The sequence below is a fragment of the Amblyomma americanum genome, chromosome 7 (assembly GCF_052857255.1).
Source record: "Amblyomma americanum isolate KBUSLIRL-KWMA chromosome 7, ASM5285725v1, whole genome shotgun sequence".
NCBI lineage: Eukaryota > Metazoa > Arthropoda > Arachnida > Ixodida > Ixodidae > Amblyomma > Amblyomma americanum.
The window spans coordinates 20070996-20084574 of NC_135503.1; the positions used below are offsets into that span (position 1 = coordinate 20070996).

The following is a 13579-nucleotide window of genomic DNA, read 5'->3' on the forward strand; positions in this document are numbered from 1 at the left end:
GTTATAAGAGTTAGCAACGCGTTCAGAAGCTACATGCCAGCTGTTAGACACACGACCCTTATTTTAATTTTACGAGCACTTTTACAAAGAAGCAGCGCATCCTGCCAAGTGCTGGGCTATCAGTGGCTTGCAAAACAAGTGCTCTAGTGAGCAAATCTTCTGGCGATTCAAAACGTGCGCTTTATCGTCAGCATCGCGTGGTTCTTTGGTTTCTGGAACAACAAAGTTAGGAGCAGAAAGTAACGCTGCGAATTGCTTTATACTCACGTGGCAGAGTAGTAGAAGAAATGTACGTCCGGTTTCTGTCCAGGACCTGCAATGCAGAAAGATTATAATAAAATGCGACACACTCCCATCCGCAACAAAGAAGGCGGCAATCAGATCAGAGGTGGATTTATGAGAGCGGGGTCAAATTCCTACCCGCCCTCCACCCCCGTATGAACATTTTACATATATAAAACTCGTGCTGAACCCCATTCTTTCGACAAAAAAGTCCAAGAAATGCATGGTTCAATGGGACGCTCCCCCGCTACTGCCCCCTCCAAGAGTGACCCGTAGATGCGCTCCTGGCGGTTATAGTAACACGTGAAGTCATGAGCCGAAAGCTAAATAGCAATCCTAAAGCTCAACTCTTGCATATTACCTGGAAGTTCAACGCTAAATACAGCCTAAAGTGCTTTCGCGTACTCGTAAGACTCAAGACATTGGCTTTAATCATTTCCATAAACATGTAAACCCTGCTCCTCCATCCTCGAGATCATCCCGACCTGTAGGCCAGTAACAGAGTCTGTTTGCTGCAATATCAACTTTACCGATGATAACAATTCGGCAAAAGACTGCAGCCGGCGCTGTAGCCGTGCTGCAAGTATATGGTCTCAAGTGCACTTCCTACGAAAGGAAGTTTGTTGTTATGGTGTTATGGCGGCTATTCCTTCAAACAAAACAAAGCAATTACAAGTAAATATTCGAACTACCCGAACTTAAATCCTGGGGATCTCATCAGACCTCTCGTTATTACCTCCCGATTTGTTCGGAATGCAGAGCTGCGTTCTAGCCGACGAACTCTCCTCGGAATGAACGAGTACCTGGTATTTCGCGCCACAAAGGCTGAATCTGTAACAATGATTATAACGTCACCAAAGTCTGCTTACCCGGGAGGAACTCCTTGAGGACGTCGATGTCATTGTACGACGGCCTGGTTGTGATTCCAATCAGCTCATCGCCCAGGCTTCGCAAAAACAAGACGGCAAAAAAAAAAAGAGTAATGAGAAGGCGTGACGTACCAGCAAAATGAAAAGGATCACTTTTTATTACCGGTAAGCGTAAAGAGATGTTGACCCTTTTCGAAGCTTAATTAATTTTTTGATGCGGCCGAACATTTTTTCGCTTGTGAGGCTATTGTGAAGTTTTTATTTCACTTCTTTATTTAACATCGGTTAGAAGCGCTGCGCCGTTTTGTAAATATGGCAGCTGTGGCAAAAGCTTTCAGGGTTCTACTGGCTACGCATAATCGTTTATTGTTGTCCTGGACATTAAGGAGCAGGAACTATTAACCACGTCATCTTTAAACCACTTACACAAACATCGAAAAAGAAACCTATTTCTGCCTATATGCCCGTTCATCCAGACTAAGGAAAAGCTGCACTCACGCCTGGCCTTACCAAATGCTGCGTTATCACTTTTCCGGTACGTTATACGAAATGAATTCAAGGATTTCGGGTATGCCAGTGACAAAACACAGGCTCCGACGACAAAAAAAGGAAAGGCTGGGTGTTTTGCCTTATCACTTTTTATGCAGCACCCACGACGAATCACTGTAGGAACCACGGCTATGCCTAGACTTGTGCCAGAAGCACTTCAGAGGATACCACTGCAATAAGACGACGTGAGTTTTTATTTCACTTCTGTCTTCTTTCTTTGTTCCCACTCGTCCCTACCTCCACCTTTTAACGAGATAGCGTTAAAGGCTTCAGTTGTGCAGGAAATCCGGCGTCGTCGACATCGGCGCTGTGAGCGAAAAATCCCCGGAGAAGCAACCTAGGTGGGTCGCCTAGGTCACGTGACCTTGTGGCGTCATCACAACCTGCCCACAGGATTGTGAGCGAACTGACCCCTGTGACAGGCGGCAGATAAATTAATGATAATTGACCACAGCGCCAGGAGTGGTACGAGGACACTCAGTGATCTAGGAATGTGAAGTCGAGAATGACCAATTACGTGTATGAGGGCATTAGCCCATTAATGCTATCGCGTCACACTCTTAAAGCGGAGCTTAACTGTCCCCTCCAATTTTTTTCTTCTTTGACTTTCTGAAGGCTGGGGAAGGAGGGTGGAGGCAGCGCTGAACCTTCGGCTTTGTATGAATACTCTACTATAGCACATGCACCGTTGCTAGCACCGGTTAATCTGGAACTCCCCGAATTTGTTAGCGCAGTTAGGAACGACTCTAGGGACGGTAGAGGCGCAGTCGGCTCGCGACTCACCTGACTGACTGAATGGCCAGCGGTGAGCCAATGTCGGCTTGCTGCGAAGGCACGATTGTCGACCTGCACACCTGAGACCTGACGTTGTCGCCCGAGAACTCATCCTGCATCTGCGGCGAGAGAAGAGTGCCCGGGAATGTTAATCCGTAGTTCCCAGGAGCGGGATTATCGATTGGCGTCAGCGAGTCGATTTGCACCATGAGGCTGTCGATGTAAACTGGACTTTGACAATTATAGCCAGGTCAAACTCATCAAGTCACACAACTCAAGACTCGCAAATAGCTAGAAAAAAAATTCCGACACTATGAACTGCACGAAAGTCTTAGTAATACTCCAGACGGATTCCTAGCTTCGGCGTGTGTTGTGCACGCGCTCAGTCGTCTGCATAAATCATTGCGGGATTAATCAGCTTCGTGACGCATTCTGATGTCATGGGGCGTGCGGAGTTTCCAGAAACCACTCAGGTAACATTAAAATCCTCGCACCATTTATCTAGGCCTTCCATTCACCTTTAGAGGATTCAAAGCTATATGATCATTTCTTTAACCGTTACAGTTAGTTGTCCGCTATGCGGCGTAGAGATAAAAAAGAAAGAATGTATCTGAGCGCGAACGGAAGAGCGGAACTATAGGTTAAGAGTTAGACGCATTGACTTTCGACTACTGCTCGATTGGGAGATTAAAATGGTTTATGCGCTACTTGCTCCTTGGTTATGACATTTAGGACTACATGCTCTTTTCCGAGTGCAAGACCGGCAGAAAGACAGAACATGAGAGATATTTCTCTTATGTAGCTCACTGCCCATCCTTGAGTTACTTTTATAAGCGCAGCTCGCGGAGACACTGTACAGTTAAATATTTAGTACGTATTTGGAATACAGCAATGAGACAGCCAATTTTCCCTTTCCATCTTTCGGTAGGCGCTTCGAACCCATACATAGGCTAGGACTTTACTGCCCTGGCATGCGGGCAGCTCATGGTACACGGACGTGGCGACGAAAGCCTGAACGCGGGATTCCGGTTCACGGCTGGCGGCGGCATGCAGCGTAAACGGGCAGACTCACGTGGTACGTGACATTGTTGCCGCACGCTGCGACCGGTTTTCCTTCGTTGCCGCACAGGCTGATGTTGAACACGTGGTAGTACTGAGTTCCGCTCGCTGTGAACAGCTTGCGGCCTCGGACTTCCAGGTACCTGCAACAGGGCGCACAAGCCAGCGTGGCCTCTTGCATTCGCATCTGCACGATGACATCGAACACTCGGCACCCCCTTGCCTAAGACCTGGCGCTGGTCCTGTCGTTTGTGTTCTGCTTTTGTCCTCGTTCGTAGCGCCGTTTTCATTACATATTCAAGCATGAACCAACTAGCCCTAGCAAGAGTTTTACCTAAGACGTATACACTCTATGCATCCTTGGAGAACTGGCTCGCCCATCCAACAAAGCATCTCCACAACTTCTCGGCGCTGCTCATAATCCAGCAAGTTCACGTGGTCTGTATTTCGCTCCCTCGTCCTCGCTGCTTGCATGATAATGGTTGTGTAGCTTAAGAAGCAAAATGCACTGCAGACAGTCACGCCTTCACTGTAAGGCACCTCTAGTTTCCACCCCTGCATTGCTTATCAGTTTGCACTGGACACCAATAAATTCGACTCGCTAGGCGATGCCCCGTCGCCATCAGGAAAACAAAAGTTTTCTCCACAGCACGCTCACACAAACCCGCTGGAAACGACTATAGGTTCACGATTCACAACAGTGCAGCAAACGCGGACAAAAGGGAGATTAGACAAAAGCCAGCCGATTTTCGAATGCATCCGCTAAAATTCAACATGCCGCACCTCAAAATCGATCGGGGAGAGTGCAAACATTTCTAGCCAGTTTTAACAGGTTCCCCATAGATCAAAACCTGAGAAGCGAGGTTCCCTCCCCAAAAGAATTTTTTTGTTTTTATTCGCGTTAATTTCATTGCTGGTGCCGGCTGACGTAAGAAGAGGCCAATCCGGTTTCCCTTCAGTAGTGCACGTGGTGGATCGTGTCTCGTGAGATGGCAGCATTTTCTCTTTCTCTCGCAAACACACACGCACGCACACCTCCTCACGTTCACGTGCAAACCGTACGTGCACTTCGCACAAGGCTGTTCGGGTACTCACGGCGGAAGCGTGTGGAAGTCGAACTCGTCCCCCTGCTGCAGGTAGACGCGGCAGTCGCTGTAGCAGGCCTGTCCGTTCTCGCTGCGCAGCCCCGGCCCGCAGGGCTTGCACGAGGACACGCCGTACGGAAGCCGCTCGGTCACGTACGTGTTGGCCGGGCACTGCTTGCACACCAGGTTCTCGCGGTCCTCGATATACTGGCCAGGGCCGCACGGTATGCACCTGCCCCAAGGAGAGAGGACAGCAATAAGCCTTTGCTACACGTTGCTTAATAAAGGCTCAACTGGAGTGCCAGTCGTCGAATCCCCTCAAGCGTCTTTTAATTACACAGGGGTCCTGAAGCACGCTCTTTCCGATCGCGAGAAACCCTCCGGAATCGGTACAGAACACATCACGAACGACGTCGTCCAGAATGGATTGCCAGCGCCCACGGAATAATAGCGCGAAATATTAGCCCCAATATTTAGGAAAACGTTCATTTTTTGAAGTTTCCCTCAAATCATGCTCTCTGCTGTCTTCTTTCCAGACAAGCGCCTCCCGAGACTTACGCCCCGTCTCCAGAGGCAGCCTGGGGTCACCGTTGCACCCTACTTCTCGCTTCAAGTGTGAGCGTCACGCGTCACGTATATGGCCGCGTAATACTTGGCTGATGTGGTCGCGTCGACGCATACGCTGTAAGCTACAGAAATATCCTAGCTTCCCGCACTCAGTGGGTGATTCGGGTACATGTATCGTGGCTGCGTACCCTTTGGCCTCGCTACCCTCTGGACAGGGTATGCATTTCTCGGCGCCGCCGCGGACGGTGTTGGTGACGTGGATGTCGTAGATGATAGCAGAATCCTCGGACTGCTGGCGCCGCCGGTTGCTGCGTGACGGGGTCGCGTCGTTGGCCGAACGCTGGAAGGCCCAGCTGAACGTGTAGCTGTAGTTCTGCTGCACGTAGTACCTGCGCAGGGCAAGAGAGAGAAAGAGATCCATGGGGAAAGGAAAGCCACTCTTTTAAGGCTCGCAAATGTTTGCGTCCAACTAAGATGCGCTCGAAAGTAGTGCATGATGATTAACCTGCTGATACTACATCAGAAAAACCGAGGCGAAATAAGTGTGCACTCACGTGTAGTGCTGCTTATCTTGCCTTCCTGTCCAAGACTTCACGACCGACACACCTTGCTTTGTATTAGACTGAAAAGAACGAAAGTAAAAAAAAAAAATGAGCGAACCGTTTTATTGCAGAAGAGCAATCGAATAAGCCAACAAGAGTGCATATTAACGCTGTAAAGACACTTTGAAGCGGCGATGACCACAAATGTGTGCGTCTACTTTTCGCACACCTGAAGCTCTGAGGATATCGATAATTACACCTGTCATGCACTGTGGCCTCAGTACTAAACCGTTGAAGCTTTAAAATGCTGTGGTCTCCAACAGACTTCAGTCAGACAATTAATGAAGCTGAGCTTAGTTGTGGTGAGTTCCAAAGAGCTTCTTCTTTGTTAAAGCAGCTCATTCAGGTGGCGCCCATTAGAGTTATCCAGACGACCTGATACTCGTCTAGACTACATAAGGTAGGGGCGGATTTATGGGTTACTCTCGGAGGGGGCGGTTGGAGAGGGCGGTCCCATTTGAACCATGTATTTCCTGGACTTTTCTCGTCCAAAAAATTCCATTGGAGTTCGGCATGGTTTTTCTATGTAAAATTTCTCGCTCGCGGGAATAAAGTCGTTTCCCTACAAACGCACGAACTAGAGTGTGTGCGATATGTACCTGCACATCTTCCTCTCTTCCTTCTTCCCGTCCTTCCTTTTCCTTACAGCGTGGTTTTGGTGTCCACGTGATTACTACGCCTTTCCTTTCCACAAACATCATTCCCGCTTCCCCCTGATAATCTAACTTCGCCGCAGTAAGAGTATGCCTGGGGCGAAACGCACCTCACATCGTCTCACGAGGCGTGCCGATTTGAACGTTCGCGCAAACTATGATAGGCCAATTTTTGCGCCCACGGTGTGCCTTCACAGGATTAGTATTGGGCACGTGGTGCGATAACAAAGATCTGCGCAGCTCCTCACCGTCATGAATACGAGTTCGCAGAGCCCCGAGCAGTCAAGCTCAAAGGTGAAGCTGACGGTGCCGAAGGCGGTGGTGCGTCCGCCGAAGAACACGTCCTGTCTCCGGAATGCGCCGACGTCCAGCGACAGGATCAGGTAGGCGTCCTCGCCGTGTCCCTGGCCGCTCTGCACGTAACTGCCGGCCGCCTTCCAGGCAGTCGCGTTGCGGCAGGCCCAGCCTGCACATGACATTCACCTCGCTCAGCGGGACGGGCCGTACTCTTCTCATGGGCAGTGATTTTCATGCACATAGCGTTATTGAGGAAATGTGTGCAGTTTAGGGAACCAAATAAAGAAAGAAAAGGCGGAAAATAGAAAGTGAGGGAGAATTAACTGTGGCCGAAGGACATGACTTGTGGTAATCCTTTCTTTCTTTCTTTTTTAGCAAACTCTATTATGCCAAGAAAAAGGAAGCTTACAGCTAGTTTCTGCGATTGCCAGGGACGCCAGGGACGTCAGGTGATTTCCAAAAGTAAGCAATCCAAGGTGAAAAATACCCCCGAAATGTGGATTGTGGCTGCTTCTACCGAAGCGCATGCTCTGTCTTTCTCGGCCGTTTCGTGTGTGTGTGTGTGTGTTTTCCAAAAGCTATGCACCATCTTGCTCGACTACAAGTTTTTCTAGGCTCCTTCTAGAGCATCACGGAATAGCGAAGTGTGAAGTTATTAGTGGATTTAACTTTTGTTTTGTTTTTCAATAGAGAACTGAGCTATGAGAGCAGTCCCAGGAGACAAAGCCTTGGAGCTTGCAGACTCGCACTGAAATACGAACGCCAGTGTAACTTTGCGTTACAAGGCGTCTAGAAATGAACTCTGAGGCACTACTTTCAATAAAGGAAATTCCATGTTCGCTCCACAGTTCCTAAGTTATATACCGATTCACACCAAAGCAGTACGTCATAACGCGATCGATCCAGTGCGCTTTCAATCAGGATCATGCAAATAAAAAAATTTCAAGACAATGTGAACACGTAGATGAAAATACCAATAAATGCGCCACCCGTGAAGTCGACTTACCCTGCAGGCTCATGCAGCGCGACGCCATGTTGGTGGGAAGCTCCTGCCACGTCTTGAGGAAAAAGCCGTAGTTTGGCACCGTCGAGGCCGGGCAGTCCTGGCACTCCTTGTAGCCGTCCGAGAAGTTCCCGGGCGGGCAGTAGTCGCACATGTGCCGGCTGCCGTGGTGCATGCCCGGGTTGCAGGGCGGGCAGGGCACCGACATGCCGGACACCGGCAGGTGCACCGAGTCCGGGTGGTGCGGGTCGCACACCTTGGGCGAGACCCAGTCGTACGACACCGTCGTCATGTTGGTGCGGTGGTCGCACGGGCTGCGCATCTCGTAGTAGTCGTCCGGAGTGCACGCCGGCCTCTTGCCGCACTGCGACGAGCCGGGCACTGCGCCCAGCGAGCGAGCACGTTCAGCGCTGGGCCCCCGTCACAAACGGTCGTTCATTCCCCTCGAGTACTTTGAACCCCTTGGGTCTTAATCATGCGCATGCCCTAAACAAACCTGTCACCAGCTGGCGCCACATATCGGTGGCGCCCCGCAAGTATCGAGGATCTATGACCATGTCTTAAGCCTGCTTCACATGGAGCGACGGGAACGAAAAATTACGGCCCGGTCGCACTGCCGTTGCAACGGTAATCGCAGCCGCCGTTTCACATGCCAACGATTTCTGTCGGTGCCGTCGGCACCCTAGCGTCGGTGCGGCCTTTCAGTGGACGAAAATTCTTCGGCTGCAATAAATGTCAAACATCGTGGCAGGCGTTGATTTCGTAATCATGGGTAATAATATTGAGCTGTGATGTATTCTTAAGCTCAATAAAACGTTTTCGAGATTTTCCTGTCATGTCGCTGAACTCCTATTGGCTGACTACTGTGGCCATCGCTGCGACCGCACCGACGCTGCGACAGTGCGACCAACTTGTTGAAAGTCTGTCGCAGTGGCCCTGCGACGAGAACGACGCGCATTTCTGTCGCACAGCGGCAGAAATCGCACTGCGCTGCGGCAACAATCGCATCATGTGAAACGGCCTTTACGCGACGATGTAAGTTGGAGTCACACCTGTGTGGAAAGCTTAAGGAGTGCGCAGGAAGCTACAAAAAGCGAGATTATATAGCAGCTGGCAGTTTCCTGGAATCGTGCCCATCTGGATTCTAGGTGTATACGACTCGGCTTTCACGCCAGCGTTAACTCCAGAACGTAGCAGCTGCGGGTAGATGGCGGTTTGCTAGCAGGGCAGTGAGCCGCGTGAGAGCTCTGCACAGGTTTGACGCCGACTGTATAAACCTGTATAAACCGACTGTATAAACAAGGCTAATTGACAAGACAAGGCTAATTGACAAGATATAGGAGAATCCGGCGTAGTCCGGTTGATTATGATAATGATAATGTATAAACCTACCAATCTGAGACGACTAGCGCGCAACATTTTAAATCATTAGGAGTTTATGAGCAGCTCCGCGACTGGTACAATTAGAAGGCTCTTGCTACAAGCATGCGCAGCAACCCTGGGCGAGTCGCTAGCGCATGTCTCTTGCATGGCATGTTGCGTGACTGTCCGGATTCACACAACTCTCGGCAAAGCGTGTATGCTGTGAAAGGAAATAAGTTTTGCACAGAGTTAAGCATCGCCATTGAGTGATGAAATATTACCGATGCCGAATAATGCAGCTTGTTTGAGAGCAATATTGCCATAAGAGAATATTTTCAGAATCTAAACTTTAAAAAAAATAAACGTCTTCAGCATACAACTGTGCGGCGCAATGTGGCTTATCATGGACCTACCACAGGAAACAATGAATTGCCAAGGTCCTTAAATGTAGGCGCTTTTGCGTAATCCATCATCTGACACGGGATCCCTCGGGTTAACGCAGAGGACGTCACAAGGTGGCACAAGGTTGCTAGGAATGCGAAACAACAGAGCAGCGAATAGAGAAAGAAATATTGACGCAAACGATACATGGAACTATGTTACTGCAGATGTCATACATTATCGGGGAAACGTGACATTATTCGAATAAAGTGATAATTTTGTCAAAGAAGGAAAGTCGTCCCATGTGAAGGGACCAGTTGGTACAGACCAAAGCACAATTGGAACGGTTGAAAAACAATCGCAACCAGTCATATTCCAACTGGTTCCCGATATGTTTTGGCCCGTCCCAAATGGTTATTTTTAACCGGAGTGGCAAGGAAATTGTGGTATAGGGAGAGTTCACCATGCATACTTTAGAGAAGCGAGCAAGACCCGTTTTGGGGACTACAAGTGAACATCGCTGCCTGGGGTCACAGGCAAAAACAAACAGAGCGCAAGGGTCATTCTACTTGTTTCGTGTCCACAACCCTTGCCAGCAAGACGAGCAGCGAAAGAGTTACACCTACAGAACTCAGTAATATATGACCATATGAAGCGCCAGAGAAAACAGCAGTGCTGCCAACGGTGCGGCGGCATGAGCAGATTCCTAGGAAGCAACACAGGTGTGCATTATTGGAAAAAGTAAAGCTTCAAATTCATGGTGTTTCAATTAGCCTTTGGAACATTAAACACGTCCACTTACATAGGAGGCTGCCATTGCGGTTCGAAAGTTTCAATAGTAATTTGGACAAACGAAATAGTTTAAGAGTAAGCCACTCTTTGTCATTGTAAGGTTGTTCACGGCAATGTCGTATTATTATTCTGCCTTTGTGTCCCACTCTTAATGCTCAACAGTGCCCCAATCACAGAGAAAAACGTCAACGCAAGATTTCATGCCACCGGAATCCGGTATGTCCGGCGATAAGCGGCATCTTATTCACTAACCACTTCCTCTGTACAGCTTATTCTTTTATTCTTTATCTCCGCCCTTTATCCCTTCCCTTACGGCGCGGTTCAGGTGTCTGCCGATATGTGGGTCAGATACTACGCCATTTCCTTTCCCCAAAAACCAATTTTACATCCTAGCATCTTTGTTTGAGCTTACGACAATTGTCTTCTCTTGGATACATGTTGATAAAACGATCGTAGTCGGGACATGCACATTTGTGTGGTAGATTTAGTGCTGGCTTTCACTCTTTCGCGCCTCATAAACCCGAGCATCTTCAGCCAGGCATAAAGCACTCAAATTAATGTTACTTGAAACAGTGCAATCGTCCTTCAAAATCTGTAATCAGGAGCGCGATATTCACGAAAGCCAGAAACGCTTCAACACCAACTGGTAAGGCGATCATTTCATTCTATTGTTGCTGACGTGATTGCGATAAAAATAATACCATCGATGTCCGACATCATTTCACAGGATCCACGAAACGTATAAAAATAACCCGTCAGCTCCGGCACCTCTCGCAGCCTCGTCTGCTATACTCTCTATGATCACGCTTATCTCGTCCACCGCCACTCCACTGGCGGCCGTAATTTTCCTTTCCTCTTTTTTTAACATTTTTTTTCTACTCTTCGCGAGGCGCGACAGCCGGGTACACACTATACCTGTCAAAGTAATGCGGCGTCAAAGTCACGCTTCCAGAGGAAAACGACCCGCCTTTCAATTTGCCGATAAACCGCGCGTCAGGGAAACGGGCGGTCTAACAGCACCTGGCCGTTGCCATGACAACGGCACCCCCCCCCCCCTTCCTTTCAGCCCTTTCTGTAATGTCTGCGCTGTCCACCGAGCTACGCGTCGCGCTTTCTCTTGGCAGGGATAGACAGCTGTGATTAGTCATGCGGTGCCGCTGGGGAGTGTTCAGCTCGTATACGCGCTTACTGTCTTTGTCTCGCCCGTTCATTTGCAGTGGCTTTTTTAAGCTGTTTGTGCGCATATGCGCGTCGTTTCTGCGAGGTCTGGCCCCAGGCCATATGCCACGGAGCCGGAACTAGAACTCCGAAGCTTTTAAAAAATTAGTCGCTGCCTCGGCGCGTGCACCAAATGTTTGAAAGCGCCGTGTTGTTTGCGAGCAGTGCAGAGTTCCAGAGGCAATGAAATGAAAGAAAGTGTGTTCTCCGCGTAAGCATGATAAGTGGAATGATGGTTTCCAGCCAGAAAACGACGGCAGATTTACAACGTGATTCGAGAAACGGAGTTCACGAAAGAGGGTGAGCGAAAAGATGCAGGCTGCACAGAATAGGAACTTTGGTGTCTTTCAGGTTCTCGCCATGCGTAGCTTTAGTCGAAAACACGCACATGTTTATGTGCTTTCGCATGAGCGGTAGATTGGCTCAGTTAGGTCTTGTGGGATTTAACTTCCCAAAGCCACTCACACTATTAGGCACACCGTAGTGGAGGGCTCTGGATAATTTATACCACCCGGGTTTCTTTAACGTCCACTGACATGGCACAGTACGCAGGCTTCTAGCATTTAGCCTGCATCGAAATGCGATTGCTGCGGCCGGGATCGAATCCGCGTCTTTCGGGTCAGCAGTCGAACACCATAACCACTCAGCCACAACGGCGGCTGAACGATAAAGTGGTGCATCAGACAGTGTAAGTAACAGCGTCACGTCCGCGCAGCTGGGCGTATGATGGGTGTTCTAATTTGAGTGGCAATTACGCCACGGTCTACTTTGTGCCAACTACACAAAGTGTTGGAAGTTTCACAAGTATACGAACACACGGAGCAAGAGCAGATTGAAAATAGTTCATTCTGTTATGACTGCTAAGCAATTCAGCCTTCATTTGTGCCGCTGTTACAGGCGTACACATAATTTTTGAAAATAAAGTTTCGATAGCTGTGCGCTTTGAGGAGCACAATTGAAAGCGAGAGCTACGAATGGTATACGTAAAGAATACTTTCTTACCCTGTCTGAATATGTGCCTCAGAAGACTGCACGCCGTACGCCAGAGATAATAGATAAGAAAGATAAGAAACTGGATGATAGCCGCTGGCTAATACAGTGCTTTCGCTCACTCGCCAGAGTTGCCACAAGTTGCAACCCCCCCCCCCAAAAAAAAAAAAAAAGAAACAGTACTTTCGCCAAGTAAAAAGCGCAGGCGACATGTTTCAGTGCGACTGGTACTCGGTACTCCAGTCGACTTGTCAACAAGACGCCATGAAGGTCGTTCGCTTTGTGTACTGCGTCCGGATTGGTCGCCTCTTACTACGATTCGTTTTTTTATTCATTTTTTTTTGTAACCGAATGCTCCCTCCAAACCGTTCCAGCGCATGAATAGTATCCTTGCACGCGCAGGGTCTCCAACATTGTCTCCTCCCACCTCCTCCTCTTCCTCCTCCTACAACACACACACACCTTTTGAACACCCACTGTGGACCCATTAATCCGCCTACCCAGGCGCCAGCAGACGTGAGCGTACTCACGTGCGAACTCCTCCGGTCCGCAGGCTTTGCACTCGGAGGCGTCCCCGATGGAGTATGTGTTCAGGGGACACGGCTTGCACTCGACGGCGCCCTCGGAGTCGCTGAACGTGCCCGGGGCGCACGGGGTGCACTCGGAGGTGTAGGCCACGCCTGCGCATGCGCAGTGGACAGCATTTAAAACTGCGCAGGCCAGCGGAGTCTCGAGGATTTCCCTGAATGACTCAGTAGCCTCAAAATAAGCACTCTATTAAACAAAGTCTACTGAGGCTTATTTTTTGGCGTTTTTTAAGATTGGCTTGATAATTGAAACGAAGGAGAAGATAGATTAGTCAAGGGCAGTGGGACACGACGCAAACATAATCAAGGAAGCGTAAGCGCTAAGCCACGCATTAGAACACGATGAAACCAAGAGTACGCGTATTCGATGTATCGCGGAGAAAAAAATACGTGCAGTTATAGCAAAAACACTTCGAACTAAATATGATGGGCAGGGAAGAGGAAACACATACACAAGCGGTGCTATATGGGGCAGCGATAGGCGCTGTGCAACTATCAGACTTACGCTA

At 49.1% G+C, this 13579-nt stretch overlaps 1 protein-coding gene across 3 annotated transcripts in view; it reads right to left on the reverse strand.

Moving 5' to 3' along the window:
- LOC144098621 (endosome/lysosome-associated apoptosis and autophagy regulator family member 2-like) overlaps window positions 1-13579 on the reverse strand; it is a 62993-nt gene that overhangs the window by 10493 nt on the left and 38921 nt on the right. For all 3 annotated transcript variants that reach the window (XR_013307211.1, XM_077631406.1, XM_077631405.1), the window contains exons 6-15: window positions 13014-13163; window positions 7744-8121; window positions 6689-6906; window positions 5740-5807; window positions 5374-5574; window positions 4629-4850; window positions 3547-3676; window positions 2484-2593; window positions 1152-1228; window positions 268-313 (exon numbers count right to left, since the gene is read on the reverse strand). Coding sequence is in view for 2 of the 3 variants with exons in the window: in XM_077631406.1 (XP_077487532.1) it covers window positions 268-313; window positions 1152-1228; window positions 2484-2593; window positions 3547-3676; window positions 4629-4850; window positions 5374-5574; window positions 5740-5807; window positions 6689-6906; window positions 7744-8121; window positions 13014-13163 (1600 nt within the window). In the remaining variant the exon portion in view is untranslated. The remainder of the gene's footprint in view (window positions 1-267; window positions 314-1151; window positions 1229-2483; window positions 2594-3546; window positions 3677-4628; window positions 4851-5373; window positions 5575-5739; window positions 5808-6688; window positions 6907-7743; window positions 8122-13013; window positions 13164-13579) is intronic.